The sequence below is a fragment of the Lynx rufus genome, unplaced genomic scaffold (assembly GCF_022079265.1).
Source record: "Lynx rufus isolate CCGP_SWC_20201006 ecotype Redwood Valley unplaced genomic scaffold, mLynRuf1.p SCAF_2, whole genome shotgun sequence".
NCBI lineage: Eukaryota > Metazoa > Chordata > Mammalia > Carnivora > Felidae > Lynx > Lynx rufus.
In genome coordinates, this window is record NW_025814834.1 from 67,596,765 (window position 1) to 67,618,793 (window position 22,029).

Sequence of the window (22,029 nt, forward strand, 5' to 3'; positions counted from 1 at the left end):
AAGTAAGTCCAGTACAGAATTATAAAAGACAGATTTTAGCTTAAGGGTATGATATTTAGCACCACAGGAATCAGACCAATGATGTCTGATTTTGTGAGCATATTTTAAAAACCTCTCTTTTTAAGAATGGTATCAATAGAATTTGTATAAGTAATAAGTAGTTGACAATGTCATAACTCATAGCTCCTGATCCTTTCTTTCAGGCATTTCAGCACTGCTGAGATACATTATAATACCAAATTTGAAAATATTTTGAAGAGGTACAAATACATGCAAAATGAGGTATAATATTCTTGGAATTCCACTCAAAGTCTGCTTAATGAGCTCAATTCTAATTTACAAATTGCTCATTCTGATAAAATAAGAATTTAATTCTAATTTTATTTTTCATCCCTAAAATAGACCTATTTAAGAAAAAACACCAATTAATTAATGAGCACTTATTGAGCACTTTCTGTAAATTCAGCACTCTGCTGGGCTACTAAGAGTAAGGAAGAGTTAAAGGAGAACTCTATAATATAACCCCTTTTGGGAAATCTCAACATCTTTGAGGAAGCTAACATTAATTCTTAAAATCATTCAAGACCTATTAAAAAGTTTTATCCTGCAGGACTGAATATAAAAATTAGAGATAGTGAGAAACAGCAAGAACATAGCAAGCTGCTAAACGGAAGAGATAAAATTGAAATAGGCGTCCAAGTTTGGGTCAAATATATGATCAGGAAGCCAAAGCAAAACCCTACCAAAGGAAACTCACAGTTGAGAATGGGCTTAGTATTAAGGTGTAACAGTGGAACAATCAGCATGAATAAAGTACTGGCTGAGAAGATACTGGAAAATATGTTTGGGTGAGTAAGGTGTTTCAGAATGTAAAATCTTTGAAGTGGAAAAGTTTAGAATTGGCGATACAGTCAATAAGGAGCTATTTGTTCTGAAGCAGGGGAAAGTGATGTTTTAGGCAAGTTTGTTTGGTATCAGTGAATTTATCTTGGGGAATGTGGTAACAATCATTTGATAGCAATGAGGTGATGAAATTCTGGGCTAAGGTAATAAGCATGGGCACTGAGACCTGGCAGTTTGACAAACTAGTAAAGAAAGACTCCGGGAAACTGGAAAAACAGTAATGCCACTGAAATGGCCTTCTTAGAAAGGTTACCAGGTTTAAGTAGGAAGAGGAAGAATTCAATTGGAATATCCTGAATTACAAGTGATCGTATTGGGAGTAAAACCCTGGAGGAGAAATCAGGGTTTAAAAACAGATTTAATAATGCAGATTTCATAATTACCTGATTCCCTGAAAATAGAGGAACTTACCAATGAAGTTAAAATGAAGAGAAAATAAGGTAAGATTAGGGACAAGAGTAGCTTGGGGTCAAGAAGAGGTTAAAAAAACCCCAAAAAACAAAAAACAAAAGACAAAAAAAAAAGAGGCAGAGAAACTTTTGCTACATTAATGTCATAAATTTTATCACATTGGATTTATGGAAATTGAATATCTTAATTTCTTTCTACCAAAAGGTTGATTTCCAGAATATTTCAAAAACTCTATAGTGCCCACAGATATTTCAAATGGTTGCTTAGAAGAATATCACCTCATTGTCATATCTTCTTAATTGCTAGAAAATCATACACTTGGTGTGTGGAGACACAATGACTTCATTATTAAGTTCTGGAAAACATTTTATCATCTGAACAAAAATTCCTTTTTGGTGACTCTTTTTATAACCATTCTATCCTCTTCCAAGCTAAATTTTGGATACATGGAAACCAATAATAGAATGTAATGAAATTAAAATTATGTAAAATAGCTGGAAAAATTCATCAAACTAAATAGAAAAACTAAAAACTTTTATAAAGCTAGGATAAAATTTCAGATTATTTCAAAAAGTAGAAATAAATTCAACACATTTTATATGGATGATGTTTTAAATTAGTACTAAAAAAAACCCTTGAAAAAGTAATAGGGCAATTCTCATATATGCTCACACAAAGATTAAAAGTACATTGTTCTTCAAAATAAAAGCAAAAAATTAGCATGTTCTAACATAATACAGTGGGTTTAAATTCCAGCAAAGTTCAGATTTAACCTGAAATTTCTCAAAACTGCTGGCACTGAACATAGGTCACATTTGACATGCATATTTATGTTGGCTGGGTTATTCTTTCTTAATAACTATTGCACACATACACATACACATACACACACACAAATGAAAAGTAACATATCCATAAAGTGACATTTTGGTTCATGCTTCTAAGTTTTTGACCACAAGTAGAAAAAGAACATTGAGCTATGCTTTGAAGAGCACAGAATATCCTTTCTTTTTGCTGACAAAGTAAGAAATCATACAACCTAACCAACAGAGTGATACATTTCTCACTAAAAAACAAAACAACAACAACAACAAAAATCCCTGCAATATATTTCTGCTTTAAGAAGAAGCAATAAATTAATCATTAACTTAGATGGTATTTGAAAACTCTAGTCACTCTGCTCCTTACATTCATATTTGTCATATTGTATAATGAGCTAAAGTACAATTGGGAGAAATGATCCCTAAAATACTTGTTAGAGATAAAGATATGAATTGCTGTTATTATATTTGTAACATATATATTTATACATCTATATCTAAATCCATTATATCTATATATTTTGGTCACTAACATAAATGAGATGGTATGGAAACAAATATAAAGCTTTGCATGAAAAAATGTAAGAGAATTAAAGGTATAGATTTCAAAACAGTGATCTTTTTATATTGGAAAAACTTGGAATCATACAAATCTTGTGACAAGATCGTAATGTAGAATTTTGTTTTTATATTTTTAAAGTTCACGTAATCATGATTTCTTGGAATATTTATATAACCGAGTTTTTACAATTTTGTTTATAAAAGGTTTTATTGTCTTCCGAGGTGAGGATATAGAATAAATGCTCTTAAGAATCATATTTGAAGTTGAATTCCAAAGCACAATCTAGCAATATCATACTCTGACCTTCACTGCTTACCATTCTTACTTCTCACAGGGGTAAAACCAAGCTGGAGCCATCAAGAATGCAACTCTGGTGTTTTTTAACCAGCCAGAGGCTCGTGCCATCACTTTTACCCGGGTTACCCAAGCAAGTTGTACATGTACAATCACTTTCTAAGTAAATTTTGACTGGCCTGCATGCTACTCAGCTCTGTTCCTTCCCCTGCCATGGCAAGGAAGTGCCAGATGTGCCCAGCTGCTCTCTGCTGAATCGTGTGACACATCACAGCATGGTCAGGAGACACGGGCAGTCCCACATCATATTTGATTCTGCTAATGAGTTTTCCAGTATAGCCTTTTAAACTTTTAAAAGCAATGATTGCATGCTCTATAGGATTTATATCTATTTTAAAATATGATAGGAATGTTTAAAGTTCAATGTAGTCAAGAATTTAAGAGAGCATGCATTTTTTTATTTCTCTGCTTTTATTTCATTAAAATAAGACCACAACTCTTTGTTGTTGTTGATTCAGCCCTTATAAGTAAATTGTATACTAAAATGAGTCTCACAGGATTTTTTGATAGTGCCATTTTCAGATCATTATATTCAGATTCATGAATATAATTTTCAACCCTTATAATTCATTTGCTCCAGATGGAAATGTTTGCTTTCATGTTGTTTTTAAGGCTCTGTGAAAAACAAAAGCAAGGCGATCATAAGTTTTTGGATATGAAGGGCCATAGTCTGTATGTATTTGGGCACCACATATCTTGGATTTTTATGTAGTTTAGGAAAGTTGTTGAGTCATATGTCTGCAAAACCGTAAGTGTTCATTGGAACATAAAGAAGGAAGCATCGTGATATGGGATAGGAAAAGTTCACTGTATTTTTATCATTAAATAATTGGTCCAGTGTATCCATTTAAAAAAAATTCCTTTATCTACATTAATTTTCCCTAAATATCCTCTCTACCCAAAACTGAGCAGGTAAAAAAGAGACATAGAAAATGTCCTATTTTTTACTATTAAATATAGTTTTATGAGGAGTAAAGGGCATCTCCCAAGACTGCCACAGGTTTGTACATAACTAAGTCTTTAGTTTATTTTCTTCACTCAGCTTTCTCTTGTTGATATCAGTGCTTGCTGGACTCTCAGCCAGAAGGGGGTTCTGGGAGGGAAATTACAAAGCAGAAGTATAAAGTTCTTGAGTATTGGCAGTTTCAATACTTTTGGTGAAAAAAAAATCTAACTAGAGTATGGAGTTGTCTCTAGGTTTAATTTATACCTGCTCTCTTCTTCCTTAGGGATAACTGAGAATTAGTTGGAGAATGAAATCAATTCAGAAATAAAATTATTAATGAAAAGTAGGGAAAAAATACAGGTCCCTGCTGATTTATACAATTTTTGTTTAACAATGACTATTAACTTTCAATGACCAACATTAGCCAGTGAAAAAAATCTGATTTATTTTTTCTTCACAAGCAGGACAGAATTAAATGGTACTGGAGAATTATCTTTTACATCATGTTTATAACAGTATTCCCTCCATTTCAAAGTCTTCATGGAAACTGTAAATAGATACTTGATGAAGACCCCAAGCACATGCTCTTCTGGAAAAGGCACTGTGCTCTGTTTTCAGAATCTGGAGAGCAATGAAAGTACCTCTGGGCTTTCTCTGTCTTGCTCTCAGTGTCTTCCAAACACTCTCTTTGTGAAACTGAATGTGAGGCAACTCTTTCAGAGGCACAGATGGGTACGTCAATAGCCATTTTAAACCCATCGTGACCTTTAGAGAACTGTTTTGGTGTGGTAGCGTACTTCTGTTGAAATAAAACCCAATTAAGGCTAGTTTAGATGGAAATTTTTGTATACCTTCTCAAGATAAGCCAGTTTTTTTTTTTTATTTTGGCTTCTTGATGCCCTTTTACCTTACTTTTCAACTACCACATAATTATTTTCACTTTCAAATATCATGTTCTTATTAACGCTGTTTTGAAATTAAAGAAGCACCAGGGCTGTTGCACTTTTAAAATGTGTTGAGGCAAAGCCACATACACGTGGTTTATATTTTTAGCCATTCAATAAGTGGCCTAGAAAAGAGAACTATTGGTTTTAATCTTGTTCTCCCTGCCTTGGACAAGCAGCCCAATGGCCTACTGGTGTGTCTACCTATTCTTCAAGTGAAAGATCGTAAGTCAAGATATGGATATGCATATCCAAAAGATCAGACTAAGGCCCTGATAGTATGTGTGATCAAAAAATTTTCCTCTTCTACTTGTAAGACAAAACTCAGAAGTTATGAGAGAAATGGCTAGATTTTAAAGGCAATCTGTAATGGCTGAATCTTTTATTTTTGCCTCTTGAACCATATAGCAGTTTGTGAGAGTCAAGCATTTGATAGCTGACTGAAAATAAATGAAATGTAAGCGCATTTCAGTGGAAGTAGGCCAGTTGCTAACATTCTCTTCTATCTCTGAAAGTTAAATTTCATGTTTTAATTGGATAAAAATCAAGAGCAATATTCATCACAAAGGAGAATTTCTATATGAGTTCATGTTATTAGAGGGAAAAATGGTCTCATGGCCTTTATGGGTGCTGATTCTGTCATTTCTTATGAATGGTATTTGTAGTCAACCTTCTTGAAAACTACATATTCAGGTACCATGTCTTTGAGAACATGGTTCTTGGATCAGCGTGCAGCTTCCACAGTATTGCGCCAGGCTTCTGCTACAGCCAGGCATGTTTTCTGTGGCTGAATTAGGCCTGGAGAATGTTGCATCTTAAAACCTGCTTTCCAGTGTGCATTTGTAGAGCATAAGCTATCATCCCTCTGTAGATTCAGTAGTTTCTACAAGGGATGGAAGAATCGAACTTTTAAGTGCCATAAAATATTGGAGGGGTAAGGAGAAAATAGTACAAGAACACAAGTTTGAACTTGTACTATATGGTTTATATGGAAGTTTTCTACAGTTATGCCTATATACCTAATTATATTTTTCTAACTACTTCTAAAAAAGTATTAATTTTATTATTTAGTATAGTATTGAGTTCCTTAATATGGAAAATTTCATTTCAGGTTTCTTGGCTTTTTTTTTTTTAATACCACTGTAGTATCACAGCTATGGCAATATAAAGAAAGTAAGTTATTCTTTGTGTTTATCATCAGTCACTTGCTTTTAAATCAGTTACATGCTTTTAAATAAATTTGGAAGTCATTTTGGTAGGGCTATGATAAAATGTATCACAAACTATGCTCTATCAGAGTATGAGTGCCAAATATTGAAATAACTAGAAAATGTTTAGATTACATAGATGGCATTATATCAACGTACAGGATTTTAAATTTCTAGGATTTAAGTTTCTAGGGTACAAATTAATTCTTTAAAAAGACAGCAGTAAAATCCTTTATGTATACAGTGACTAAAGCATATCAGGCAGTATATCATAATTAGTAAATTGTAACTTAATAAGAGCACATTCTAAGCTTTACTTTATAAGTAAATTCACAACTTTTGAAATTTTATATGGTTGACACAAGATTTTTGTAACTTCATAGAAGAAAATGTATGTATTTCCCTATGACAAAAAAAATGTGGCCTATGAAGATTACAACAGAACAAGCCTGATACTCCAAGTTAAGAAGAATTAACTTATGTCAACTTCCACAGGGAAAGGAGTTTCCCACAAAACACTTCTTAGTGAAATGAACACTAGCCTACCAACTAACTTTTCAGCTTTGGTGCATGAGGGTCTACAAGACTCTGAATATTCCTTAAGAAACTTTCTAAGGTATAAGTTAAAATCAGAAAAACTTAAAATCAGAAAAACTCCTGAGTAACTGTGAAGCAATTCTCTATGTAAAATGGGTTCTGCTTGTTTGAAAAGAGTAGAATACATGTGGAATTTTGGAAGGGTGGTTTGTCTGTTTTTAAAACCCATGTTTTAAAATAATAATGCCAGGCAGATAGAGACAAACTAACTCACTACTGACCCTCTATTTTACAATCTTTACAATGTACAATGCATAACTTCCATAACTATTTAGAAAATTGAAAGTATTTATATCCAAACATGTTAACCACATTCACAAAAACATTTAAAACCTAAAGACAGTACTAATAACAAAAGAACATCCAATGGTCAATACTTGGCAATGGTAGATTCAGTTGTCATTCAGATTAGCAGCTACTATTACTTGTGTCATTCAGGTTTAAGTTAGTATAGTGTTTGTATTTAAATATAAGACCATCTGTAGACTATGTGGCAGACAACTATAATGTGAAAAATTGAACATCTCACAATTATATTAACAGTGGTAAAATGAGAAGAGTATGTTTTCTAGAGTTGTCAAATGGGAAAGTATACATGTATTTGTATATCTATACAAATACATATGCTGATTACTTTCTTCCTTCATTGAATGTCTGCCAATATTTTAGAAGAACATTTCTTTATTGAATGTCTGCCAATATCTTAGAAAAACATTTGGAAATTTCATGGGTTTTTATTGCTAAAATATTATTAATTTTAAATAATTCCTATTCATTAAAAAGGTATTTTCTAATACAATTAAATAGACTTCTATCAAGGCCATTGTTGAATTATGTATCAAAGTGGAGAGATGAAATTACCTAAACACTATAATTCTCTCTATAAAAGTAATACAAAATGCATTCAATCATTTATTGGCACTCTCTAAATTTGATATAAATATTTAGTGTTTATTCTGTTCTTGGGTCTTTTGGTATATATATGTGTGTGTGTGTGTGTGTGTGTGTGTTTGGTATATACGTTTATGTATGCATACATAAATATATAATTTGTACCTATGTAAAATTTTATGTACATACATAATTTATATATATTCATGAGAATATCTGATCAAAGCAATCATGTATAATGGCCTAACATTCTATAAAATTTAGCATAAAGAAATCATGTAAGAAAGAAAGGCTTCATGGAAGAGGTGATCCATGACTAGGCTCAGAAGAAACTGGTGAATTTGGTTTGGCCAATAGGAAGAAGAAATATGGAATGTTTTATAACTAACCTCAAAATAATTTGGTTTCTTACTGGTTTTATTTATACAGTGGATATTATCACTGCCACTCATCAAATATAATAGTGTTCAACCCATAAGTCACCAGTGAAATTGGAAGGGAAGAGTTAGTCGCTGAATTCAAACAAGTATCCAGTATTTTCTTTGTTATATCAGAAGCTGTTGCAATTCTATCCAGTAGTAGCTTTTCTGGGATTTTCTTAAAAGAATAAAGATATTCTGGTTATAAGAAGCAGAAAAGTCTTGCGGGAAGAAAATATGTCTCAGTGTTTCAGCTCTCCAAAAAGTAGAGAAATTTAATGATAAAAATTCTTGTACTATAATGATCCTAAGAACCATCAGCTGAATATGATGGCCTAGTTTCTCTCTTTAGCATACGCAAGACAAGGAGGTATTTTATTATAGAATTGTATTTTGATTTAAAGTATTTTTCATAATATATATTCATAATATATTTAATTTTCATAATATATTTAGTTGGGCATGATTAACCTCACCTTCAAAGTAACATCGCAGGAAGTATCATCTGGATAGTACTTTTCAACTAGTTCACAATATAAAATATTAAACTACATTTGCATTATGATTCCAGTTAATCAAGAATCCTAAGCCAAATTTCCTCCAATATGACCAATGTTTAGGGAGTCATTTGGGGATTTTTTTGGTAACACATTAACTCTTTCAGAAGGCTAGGGCACAGCGACCCCTAACACTTAGCTACGAAAGTTAAGGGGGGCTTTGGAACCATTACCATGTCCATGTGCTGTTTTATTCATCCTAAAATCTTTACATTGGCCAGGCTGTGTTGTATGTCATGTCTTTGCATCAGTTTTCATAAAACACTGCAAATCCATAATGTCTTCCCAAGTGATCTCAAAGTATTTAATGTTTATTCTTGTAACATTAAAGTGGCTCTTCCCAGCCATGTGGCATGTCACAATGATTTATTTACAGGAAAAATTCACAACTTGGTAACATGTTGAATTCAGAATGTGCTCCTAATAAAAGTCTATACAGATTCTGCCCAATGCCATTTATGAAGAAATTTCCATTTGATTTAGGATTCTTTGGCAAGTATTGAAGTCATTTAAGCAGTTCAAAAAGAGAGAGATAGAGAGACAGAGAGAGATCCATCATCTTTCTGCTAGTAAAATAAGAAGATTATGTAAGCCAGAGGAAAAATATAGCCCAAAGTTGAAATATAATGACTGTGACTAATGTCAATGTGCTGCTCTTCCTTTCTAAAATTACAGAAACATGGACAGTAGTTTGAGACAACTGGTAATGTTCTTTGCTCTGAAAAATTCCATCATAAGAGGTGGAAATTATAATCTAATTTGATGCATTTTAACTAATATAATCAGTAGTGGATGTCAACATACCAAAATTTCATCAAACTATTTTTGATTTGGTCTGAGTATTAATGCATTAAGCTATTTTCATATGGCACTCATATACAAATGGAGATCATAAAACAATCAGTATGACCCATCATTTCCAAATCACCCACGCTGAATGCTGTCTTACTTTCTTCTGTCTGAATCAGGTCAGCAGTTCCATTGTTTTAAATAGTAGGTCTTTAATTACGTTAAATTATTAGTACCTAATGTCAGTAACGTTAATAGAGTCAGATGTAATCACCATCATTTTTTCACACCATGACAAAGAGTTTCCAAATTAGCTGAATAAAAGGGGAGAAAAATCACAATTTGCAATGGGGTTTTGTTTCCAGAAATTAAATGCAACCAGCTCATCTGAAGGAAGCACAGTGGATGTTGCTCCCCCACGGGAAGGTGAACAAGCTGAAATGGAGCCTGAGGAAGACCTTAAACCAGAAGCTTGTTTTACTGAAGGTAAATAATTTCTAATATGATTCAAATGCAATGCCCCTTCTTTTCTTACAGTGGCTGAAAATACTTCACTTAAGGGAACTATTTTAAAGAAATGGTAAAGACACTTTATCTTTGCTTTTTTCTTTTGTTCTGAAAAGTTAATTTATCTATATTTCCAGATTACAGTGGAATAGCAGTGATTTGACATGTCTTTTGTTTTTCGTTTCATCCTCCAGAATGTGGAGAGGCTAACCCTATGAGATAAATAGCGTTCTGGAATGTCATCTTATTGATACTGACTGCAGTCCCTTCAGACCTCATTGACAATGTTGTGATTTGATTTATAGATGCTACAATAATTATACCCCATCCTTCACAGTTTCAAATGTGGTTAATTTGTGCTGTGACCAGAGCTGTTAGGGGATGCGGATGTTTTGTAGAGTTTTGACAGGGAAAACAGTAGTTGTTCTCACAGAGACCAGTATAGTGTCTTGCACACAGATCAATAAAGATTTGCTGATTCACTGTGACTGGATTTAATCCAATGAGTAGTAGCTCAGAGAGAGCAGAAGAATGGATGAGAATTAGAAATAACATGAAAACTAGGAGGGGGAGGACAAAGGAACAGAGATACTAACTGACAAGATGAGTCATAGTGTAACTAAGAAAAGCACTGAAGCTGAAAATAAATTAGCTTGGGAAAAATGACAGTGGCTGATACCTAGGACAACAGGGGGCTTTTCTGTACATGAAAAGAAGGAAGTAAAAAATTCAGGATCACATCAAGGAGTTAATAAACAATTTGAAAGTGCAGTTTTCCCCCAAACCTATTTCCATCAATGGCCTTGAGGCAAAGAGAGATTCTAACTAGTATTAAAACATTTATACTCATGCAACTCTTGATAAAGTAATTCCTTGAATTTCAGGTGGCTGGCTGAATATATAAGTCTGAGAATGATTCATTTTATAGGAAAGATGCTAAAGATAACTAGGGAATGAAGTAGCCAGTTCCCCTGTAAATGATGATCTGAGACTGGCATGGGAAGAAAGCAACAAAGTTTAATTTTTTCCTATTTAAGATTAAAATATATTTTCTAGGAATGATGGAGGTGGGTGGGAAAGTGAAGAATGGGTAAGGGGATGGGCAAAATAGATGGGCAAAATAGATGGGCAAAATGGGATTAACAGGTATGAACTTCCAGTTATAAAATAAGTAAATCATGGAGATGAAAAGTATAGCACTGAGAACACAGTCAGTAATATTGTAATAACTATGTATGTGACAGACTGTGACTACACGTATTGTGGTGAACACTCAATAATGTATGGGATTGTTGAATCAATATCTTGTACAAAATATATATACATTTCTAATTTATTGTATTTAATGTTATCTTTTAGGATGTATTAAAAAATTTCCATTCTGTCAAGTAAGTATAGAAGAGGGCAAAGGAAAGGTCTGGTGGAATCTTCGGAAAACCTGCTATAGCATTGTTGAACACAACTGGTTTGAGACTTTCATTGTCTTCATGATTCTTCTCAGCAGTGGTGCTTTGGTAAGTAAAATGCAAAGTGGTAAGAATCAGGTTCTAGTGAAATAGCTAATGCTCTGAAAATACCACAAACATACATTGAGTTTAAGAGGCAAAAAAGGAGGTATATCTATGCCTTGCAGAGCTTGGCACCCAGAGTTTAACTATGCAAAACTCAGCACAGAATAAATCAAAACTATGAACTGCCAGATGGAATTTCTCATCTGGTGTTTATCTAATAGATGTTTTCCTCACTGAGACAACCACTTACAGAGACATTCTGTAACTACGTTAACTTCTATGTCAAATACCATCCAGTTCTCCCTAATAATTATATTAACATTTATGGACTAAAAGTGTATTGTGTTTTCTTTATGTATAATCAGTTTATTCTTTCAAAATAAGACAGATCATTCAGGGAATCAATGAAAGTAATGTTGGAATAGGCCAAGTCGATCCCTCATTAACAGAACTTCTAGTTATTTCCTGAGTTCATATTACTTCTCTAAAAGCATGTCTTTATGGCAGTAATTGAGACAGAGATTTGAGGGTGAGAGACAGGAAAGAAAGAACATTTAAATCAGTAAAGATATTGACATTTCCTTGCCAACATTTTCTGTTAGTTTTAGTCTTCAGAATTTGTTTGTCAGATATTAACCCATATTTATCAAATTACTGCTTTGTGCCCAATATTATACTAAGCAATTTTATCAAGTATTTGAGGGAAGCAAGTAATTCAAGTAAAATAAAAGTATTTTTGACTCACAGGCTTTTGAAGATATATACATCGAACAGCGAAAGACTATCAAAACCATGCTAGAATACGCTGACAAGGTCTTCACTTATATATTCATTCTGGAAATGCTCCTCAAATGGGTAGCTTATGGATTTCAAACATATTTCACCAATGCCTGGTGCTGGCTAGATTTCTTGATTGTCGACGTAAGTATCCTGAGTGATTTTTATGAAATTATTTTTAAAAAGGCAAGTTTGACATTTCACATATTTCTATATTAAAACCTTGACTTTTGAGAACCTACTCTCCCTAATGCTGACACAACTATGCAGTTAAAAAAAAACCTACAATAAATGTAAAAGAAAGTGTGTGTTCTGTGCCATAAGCAGACAGCTCTTTTTCTGAAACTTAAGGACCTCAAGGTAAGGAATAGCTAAGAATCTATTAGTTGACAGATCTAAGCTCTTAAATTATTAACAGTTTTAAAAAAATCTCCAGGAGGTAAAATTAAGATAGATTTGGGGCCAGAGATTGTGAGATTGCATTTTAATTCCTTTCTAGACTACCTGTTACTAAATAATGCTAAAATAACCCATTGATTGTATTCATTCAGCCACATATCCACAGAGACAATAAAATACATTTCCACTCTTAAATCAGTAAGTAGATATCCCAGTAGCTCTTCAGACATACACCATGCAGAGAGTTAGGTATAGGAGCCCTGCTCTGAATCTGACTACCCTGGGGTCAGTAGTCATAAAAACATCACCAGTTATAGGATCTGTCTGACTTGCACCCTATTCTCATTCCAAGTGATGAAGAAACACTGGAGCAAAATGACAGTCATCTGGTTCTTTGTAGTCTTTGATATTCCACTGCACAAAGCTTCACAGCCTCCCCAAAAAAACAAGGTACTTCAAGCACCATCTCTAGCTGTTCCTTAGCAATCAGAAAGCACTTTTTAGCCCTAACACTTGCCAATATGAATGAATAATTGCTGTATGTGTGCATTCATTTTATCATTTTGACAAGTGTGGGCCTATCTAAATTCTACTCCCCTTTTTCCCACGCATGCATAACTTATAATACTATAACCAATGTAAGTTTAACCCTTTGAGTTGATAAGAAATCTGCTACCAGATCACTTCAATGGACCAGAAATGATTTCTAATTCCCATGGTTGGCCTTTAATGGACAAAAGAAATGAGTCTCAATGTTACCCTGAAAAGCTATCCATAAGGGAAGTTTAATATTCTTATGATCTGCGGTGGAATGGGCCTCAAAGAATATCTAGGATTTATTCTAGACATTAGGAAACTGAAGCCTCAGTTTAAATAATTTTCCTAAGATAATACAACTACTTAGTAACAAAGCTGAGATTAGTGTCCAAATTTCCTGATTCTCAATTCAGTTCTCCTTTACCCCATGAGTTTCCTATCTGTTATAAATGTAATACTGTATTTTCAGACTGTGGCTTTGGGATTTACCACTTATTATCATCTCCAGCTTCTCCCTGAAGAACACTTAAATACATTTAAGAATCCTCTCTGGTTCAGAAAGATCTTGTCATGCATGAAGGTCATTTACAAATGTGATAGAACTTATCCAGAGAATTCTGAAATTTACTGAAATATTTACATTTACTAAAAATTTTACATTTACTAAAATACTACATTGTACTTCAAGTATTTCCATATATTTGCCCCATATAGGAAATATAAATAAGATGCTAAAATCTCTCAATAGCAGGGGTTTTGTATCATGTTTGTATCCTTAGAGACACCTAATATAGATACATAAGTATCTATTGAGTAATGTCTAAATGAATAAATTTAATTTCAAAAAATGTTGCTAAAAAAAATTACTTCCCTTTTAGTGAGTCTCAATTAGTAGGCTGGAACTGGGTAATTAAAGCCTTCTACTTTGGGACAAATTATGTTACCTTAAATGGGTCTAGGGTCTATCTTTCACAAAGCTAGGGCTGAAATATGTGAATTAATATAACCTCAGTTAACTTGTTCTCAGACCACTGGGTCCACTAAGCTAAAGTAAACATAGAGATAAAACTGTTCTTGAAAGTACAAGTAAAACATACTTAAAAGGGCTTCACAGTCCATCAGGTAAATTGCTGTTAAAAAGATAAATAAATAAACAGCCACAGAAAGTTAAAAAAAAATCTGAGGTGTAAGTGAAGTACTTCAAACCAGAAGGAACATGTTTCAAACCTTGAAAAATGTATCTGTGTAAAAATGTGATCTCTTCAATTCCCTACCTAAAAGTAAATGTAGACTGCAGTGGGCTACCTATCCAACCTCCTAACATTCATTCATTTATTTAATAAACGTGCTGAGCACCTAAAAAGGGCCACGTGCCATTTTAAACAAAGGAGGTGTGAACATGAACAGATCAAGCTCTGTTAGAGCTTACACCCTCTGGAAGGAAGGAACAAACAGTAAAGATATAAACAAATAAAATCTAAAAATAAGATCTTTGGGGGCTCCTGGGTGGCTCAGTCGGTTGAGCGTCTGACTTCAGCTCAAGTCATGATCTCATGGTTCGTGAGTTTGAGCCCCGCATCAGGCACTGTGCTGACAGCCCAGAGCTTGGAGTCTGCTTCAGATTCTGTGTCTCCCTCTCTCTCTGCCCCTCTCCTGTTCATACTCTGTCTCTGCCTGTCTCTTTCAAAAATAAAATAAAACATTTAAAATATATGTAAATAAATAAAAATAAAAATAAGATCTTTTGTCGCATGTGGTATGATTGTTTTGCCTATTTGGGCTTTTGTTTCTTGACTTTGTTTTTTTGTCACGTAGAAATGTTTCATATTGATTTGGTCAAACTTATCAGTCTCATTTTTTCCCCTTCTTGGTTTGTTCATGCTTCTGAAGACCCTGTTATGTAAAGATTATTAAAACACTTTTTCATGTTTTTTCCCCAGTTTTATAGATGGAGTTTTGTTTGTTTCTTCATCCATTTAATTTTTATTTTGGTGTAAGGTGTGAGATTAGGATCCAACACTATTTTTTTCAAAATGATTTCTGCCTGCCTCTCTCTCTCTCTCTCTCTCTCTCTTTTTTTAACCTCTCCTTTGAAACGCTACCTTTAACTACATGGTAAATCTCAGCATATCTTAGGTCTAATTTGGATTTTATTTATTTCATTCATTTCTTTGTCTATTAACATAACAACTTGAATTATTGCAGATTTATAATTGGTTTTAACATCTGGTGGGGTCAGTGCTCTCTGTTCTTAAAACAATAATAAATTATACTTATACTTTCTCATGTTAATATTTTAAAGTTTATATAGTTCCAAAGGCTCCTATACAACTTTTTAAAAAATATATGAAAACATATATTAGCACCTAAAGTAATTGTATTATTTCTTATAATAGTTTTTTACTTTATTCCTTTGTTTTGTTGAGGTCAACAATAATATATCAGCAAATAATGAATTCTACTACTTTTCTAATGCATATAGCTCTTATTTCTTTTTCCAGAAAGTGTTAAAAAAATGTTGGTAGTGGGCATATTCTTTTAGTCCACTTTAATGAGAATGCTTCTGGATTTTGCCATCAAAAATCATGCAAGTATTTGGAATGAAATGTGTCATTGGAATGCATGGAGGTGACTGTGGTTTTTACTTCAACTTGCTCATACTGAACTTAATAAATCATCTTAAGCTATTTTAAAGAGAAATACATTCACATTACTTGGTTCATTAACCACTCACAGAACTCCCAGGGTCTTCTTCAAAATCATCAAATCCCTCCTGCATTAATTCTCTTTCTCAGTCTCGTTGATACAGAAACATGGAAAGGTATGGAAGACAACTAAACCAACCTCCTGAAACTTGTAACACAAACAGGTTCATAAATTTGCTGTATTGTGAGGCACCTGGATTCATGTAAATTTATACTAAAAATTCAGTTTTTGTCACAGGGCTTCTCTTACACTTTGTACACATTAGCAGGAGTGCCTTTTGTATTTATCACAAAAGAGATGAAACCAAAAATAATATACATTGAAAGGTTGGGGACATATTTGCTGAGGTGGAAAACACATTGGCCTTGAAAACAGAAGGCTTAAATTCCTGCCATGGCTTGCCCCTTGCTACCTTTTCTTGGGCTAGTCATTTGACCACTCTCAGACAGGTAAATAAGTAAAAAAAAGACCATTGTAAGTTGTAAAGCATGCTATCAATATAGGATATTATCTTCAAATTTTAAGTGCATGGCAAATCTTTAAAATTATTTTTTTCAATATTGCCTTAAAGTATATGAAGTTTTTCACATTAGTTACCTCAATAAATTAGTTTTTATCCTACATAAAATGGGATGAGGCCCATTAAAGGAAGCTCAGTTACTTGTGCCCCACTTCTCTAATAACTCAGAGTCAGGCATGGTGAGGTAGTTATATGCAAGTGGTCCCTCCTAGTCTTTGAACCCAGAATTTCCGATCCATCCAGTACTCTCTGATTTTGGCTATTGCCTTTCTTTTCTTCTCAAAGCATAAGCTTCCTTACTTGAGGTCTTGAGGAATTTCCAGCCACTTCCCTTTAAACTCCCAGTTCTCAAATAAAAAGACTTGGAGAGCATGAGGGAACTCTTCTGAAAGCAGCTCCAGAGGACTAAAGAAACTGTGAATGCTTCCTGAGGCAAAGAAGCCCAGAATACAGAAGATTGCATGTTCTCTAATAACCTTTCCCATCTTTCCAGTCTTCTGTAGCAGCAAACACTAGACAGAAATGAATAGCTCAATAAATTATCTTGCCACTAGTCATTTATTTTTCTGTTAAATTCTGTGAGATGTATGCTAAATTAAACAACGAGGGAACAGTGGTTCCATTTGCCTTTAAAGGCTCAGTTCTGTTTTTTGTGTCATGCTTTGTACCATGTGTTCTTGGGCAGATGACTGTTTCCATTCTACCTCATAAGACTGTTGGAGGATTCATTCAGATCCATTTTCAACAGCCTTTCTCACAAGAAATTAAGTTCACATGCCTTTAAAGCATCCAGCGGATGTAATGAATTAACTCCTCCCTCCCTACACATTAAGGAAAGCACTTGTACAGTCCTTGAGAATTGAGAAGATAGTCACTCAAACTATTTTCTGTATTTTGTGGCTCAGATGACAAACAAATATCTTCTTGGAGGTCTTAAAGCTCTTCCTGTTACAAAACGAGAAACAAATTTTTGATAAGGTGTGCAAAAGGATAAGGTATGGTTTTGACGTCAGATCACTTGGGTTCAAGTCCCAACTCCACCTCTTATTACCTCTTCATCTCTTTTCTTTTGGGGAGGTGGGGGGCTTAACCTCCTCACCAGTGAAAAGGCAATAGTAATAGTATCTACATCTTGAGATTTATGTGCATAAGGCACTTAGAACAGAACCTTGCAGTGCACCTGGGTGGCTCAGTTGGTTAAGCATCTGACTTCGGCTCAGATCACGATCTCACGGTTTGTGAGTTCAAGCCTTGTGTCGGGCTCTGTGATGACCACTCAGAGCCTGGAGCCTGCTTTGGATTCTGTGTCTCCTTCTCTCTCTGCCCCTCCCCCCACTTGCACTCTGTCTCTGTCTCTCTCTGCCTCTCTCTCAAAAATAAATAAACATAAAAAATTAAAAAAAGAACAGAACCTTACATATAGTAAATGTTCAATATATGCTACTATATTGAAAGAAAATCTAAGCAAATAAAGTATCTTCCTCTCAAAAAAGGACATGCCTTCTTTAACCTTTCATACATTTAACTAAAATTTCGTTACGTGTAAATATCAGAAGATGTATTTCACTAAATTATAAGTCCAGAAGTTTGGGAAAATATTTCTTCATTATTGTGAAACTACAACACAGTTTGATAAATTTTTTTTTCAGGTAAAACTATCCCATTATTTATTTATACAAAACATATTCAACCAGATAGCATTAGGCACCGTAAGAGAAGAATGTTTCATGCCAGTCCATGAAAAGTTTATGTGACCTGCCTGGAAGGGGAAAAGAAGATATCTAAGCAACTGACTCTATTAAATGGTAAATGCTTCCAGGACACATAACCAAGACACTATATAAATTCAGGAGAGAAATACAACTTCCAATCAATGATATAAAGCACAGATCCACAGAGAATCTGGCTTTTGAATCAAATCCTGAATCATCAGTTATACATACACAGGTTGAAAGGGGTTCCATGGGATGAAATATCTAACTTGAAGGGTTTACAGATGTTTATAAAAATGAGCAAAGACTCTGTTTCCATTGGTAAGAAAAGCAGTGACATCAGATGAGCCTGGCAATGTAAGATGATCCCACTATGTGGAAGGTGAAGGCTGCCAAGATACGTCTGAATTTTATGTGGCTGGTACTAAAGAAGAGACACCATATCCTATGTCTTTAGTCAACAGTTTGTTTCTTGGTGGACTGATTAATATCTTTTGTTTTGTAGGTTTCTTTGGTTAGCTTGGTAGCCAACGCTCTCGGCTACTCAGAACTTGGTGCCATTAAATCCCTACGGACACTAAGAGCTTTAAGACCTCTAAGAGCATTATCCCGGTTTGAAGGCATGAGGGTAAGAAGAAAAAAACTCTGATGATTCATGTCAGAATTAAATGTAGGTGATCATTTAGATACAGAGGGGTACCACACTCTTCTGATATTTAGTTCATAGAGTTACAGAATTTCAGAGCAGGAATCTTAGAGATCACTAAGGCCAGCCTCATGAAACTGAGGTTTATACAATCAGGTCCTCAGAAACTGTGGCAGAACAGGACTAGAATTCAAGTCTTCTGATAACAGTTCAAGGATGTTTCTACAACATCCAAAAAATGTGCTGCCATTTATTTCTTTTCATTGCTTATGCATTTTTAAATGATTATTTACTATTGACATTCATCTTAGTAAGGGTGTTTCTTCCTCCCAATGGGCAGTTTGATTCCTCAGAAATCACTGGTAATGAATGAAAAGTAAAGAGTTTTTGTGTGCTTTACTTCTTCAATTAACAGGAGTAACAAAAAACACTTGTTGTACAAGAAAACAACACTAAATTGTAGCCTCTGATAAAATCTATACATCCTAAGCAACCAAAATAGGGGGTTAGAATAATAAAGTTGGCATTTCAGGCAACCCCTGGGGTTTGTTTTAAAGATTGCTCTTTTAACAGAGCATTCTGAATGAGGTTCTCTTTTTCCATAGCATGTGTATCATTCTCACCAGCTCTCTTCTTTAGTGTATATTTTATGCACCTACATGTAAAGTACACACTTATTTAGTTACACAATCTCCTGTCATGCCCCTCAAAATACTATTTAGCAAAGGCCAGCTTTGTTTAACCCAGCATGCAAATGCACATGGCTATTACATTTCTCCCTGGCCGTAGGGCTTTTATGTTAGAAGGTTTGTTTGGAGCAATAAAAACACTTCAGCCTTGACTTTGAGATTCACTCATCAGGGAGAATGAAACCACTCTCCAGACTTTCCAGAAGCACTGTAAGCAAAGAAATATTTGGTTTTACATTCTAATTTCATTTCGTTGCTACTTGATAAAAAAGTCACAGGACAAGATAAAATTCATAAAAATTATATAATTTCAAGTTCTTTTCAAACCAATCTTTGCCATTATTGACTTAAGCCCTCGTCTTGAATCCACAGCTGCATATTAACAATTCCTCTTTGAGGGGAGATAGCAATTGAACAAAATAAGAAACTTATAAATTTGCTCCAATCTGAAAAAATAGTTTGGCATTTTAATTCAACCATATGGCAGAATTAATATTCCCACTATAAAATATGGTAAATGTATCATATATTTATTTGATAAGAAAATTTGTGCAGGTCATTTTACACAAATTTTAGTAACAAAGAAATGTGGCAAGTATAATATATATGACTTAATTTCTAAAAGAAATAAAACAAGTAGCATATGAAATTTTTACAACTTTGAATTTCAGGTTTTGATGTTAATTAAAAAATTTTTGGTGTTGATTTCTAACATAACATTTGCAGTATTTAAAAATTTTTTAACGTTTATTTGAGAGAGAGAGAGAGAGAGAGAGAGAGAGCGAGCAAGTGGGGAAGGGGCAGAATGAGAGGGAGACCCAGAATCCGAAGCAGGTTCCAGGTTCTGAGTTGTCAGCATGGAGCCTGATGTGGGGCTTGAACCCATGAACAGTGAGATCATGACCTCAGCCAAAGTCAGACACAACCGAACGAGCCACCCAGGTGCCCCACTTTTACAGTATTTTAAAATAAAACAATAGTTTTATTTAATATACATGCCTAACAAAATAGTCCAATATGAATCAGATTAAATTAGACAAGAAAAGATACTGTCAACCTCCCTAGAGATTTCAAAATACAACTTAAGCTCTTTTGAATTTAACAAGAGGAAAGGTAACTTGATTTCTCCTTCATGAAACAGGTCAGTGTAGGTTGATGAAGCAACATGTACCCCAAAGTGAACATTTGAGAGATTTAGAATAATAATGAGGACATATTCAGTACTTTTATGTCCAGAGATAAATTCCATCTCATTTAATATACTTTTTTAAACTGGGATTTACCAGTAGAGAAAAAAAAAGAACCTTGTAAATTCCTAACTCTATTCTTCATGGTCATAAAAAGTTGACTTGATCTGTGGATGCAGATTTAAGGCATTATTAATACTTCATTTGTAAAGGATTTGTTTAACCTTGTTTTCAAATCATCAGTCATTCATTAACACTTTTGAAAATGAAAATGTTTTGCTGAATGACGATTACTTCTTCTGTTGGTATTTGATGCATTTTTTTTCTTTTCTCCCCAGCATACAAACATTTTCTGACTCCATCTTACTATATCAGGTTTTTATTTCTTTTCACACTTTGGCATATTTTGGTTTCCTTAAATCCTTTAGCTCTTTAGCTGTGTCACTGTTTGTTTTCCCTTATCAAACATGTCCTAGAAAACATCCAAGAAACAACTTACTCACCTAGATTTTTAACTCTTTTCACGCCCATTTTAATATTAAATAAGTACATGAAAGGAATGGTTTCCATTGTAACGATCTGTCGGCCGTCTTACCCTCGTTTCCTCTTCTAGGTTGTTGTGAATGCTCTTGTTGGAGCAATTCCCTCTATCATGAATGTGCTCTTGGTTTGTCTCATCTTCTGGCTGATCTTTAGCATTATGGGTGTGAATTTGTTTGCTGGCAAGTTCTACCACTGTGTTAACACGACAACGGGTAACATGTTTGAAGTTAGTGAAGTCAACAATCTGAGCGACTGTCAGGCTCTTGGCAAGCAAGCTCGATGGAAAAACGTCAAAGTAAACTTCGATAACGTTGGCGCTGGCTATCTTGCATTGCTTCAAGTGGTAAGTTGCCACTGTATGAGTTCTGAAAACATTTTCAAAATGTTTCACAAAAGATCATTTCTCTGATGGTCTTTGATTGAATAATTAATATCTGACAGTATAAAAGTAGTTGATGATAACACCTATATTATCAACTGAACTTGATTTTAAGATGTTTTGCAGTTAACTTATTATGTATTTACAGCAGTGTTCTGCTTTTAGTATGTTTTAATATGGCCTTGTATTTGTTTCCTAGGTTTTTTCTTTTTTTTTCTTTTTAATGTTTTTAATGTTTATTTATTGAGAGAGAGACGGGAAAGGGGCAGTGAGAGGGAGACAGAGGAACTGAAGCAGGCTCCACGCTGTGAGCGTAGAGCCTGATGTGGGGCTCGAACTCATGAACCATGAGATCATGACTTGAACCAAAATCAAGAGTTGGTCACTTAACCGTCTGAGCCACCCAGGCACACTGCTAGGTTTTCTCTTATTATATATTGAGGACTATTGCACTATACTGTTTTTAGTTTTCTTTGGCAGTCATTGCCAAAGGAGCAATTTTATATGTTAAAAT

The 22,029-nt window shown here is 34.1% G+C and overlaps 1 protein-coding gene across 9 annotated transcripts in view; it reads left to right on the forward strand.

The window, feature by feature from the left end:
- Positions 1 to 22,029, forward strand: part of LOC124515211 (sodium channel protein type 3 subunit alpha) — an 81,837-nt gene that overhangs the window by 52,879 nt on the left and 6,929 nt on the right. For all 9 annotated transcript variants that reach the window (XM_047083880.1, XM_047083884.1, XM_047083878.1 and 6 more), the window contains exons 17-21: positions 9,768 to 9,888; positions 11,269 to 11,423; positions 12,168 to 12,341; positions 18,577 to 18,699; positions 21,207 to 21,479. In XM_047083880.1, coding sequence (XP_046939836.1) covers positions 9,768 to 9,888; positions 11,269 to 11,423; positions 12,168 to 12,341; positions 18,577 to 18,699; positions 21,207 to 21,479 — 846 coding nt within the window. The remainder of the gene's footprint in view (positions 1 to 9,767; positions 9,889 to 11,268; positions 11,424 to 12,167; positions 12,342 to 18,576; positions 18,700 to 21,206; positions 21,480 to 22,029) is intronic.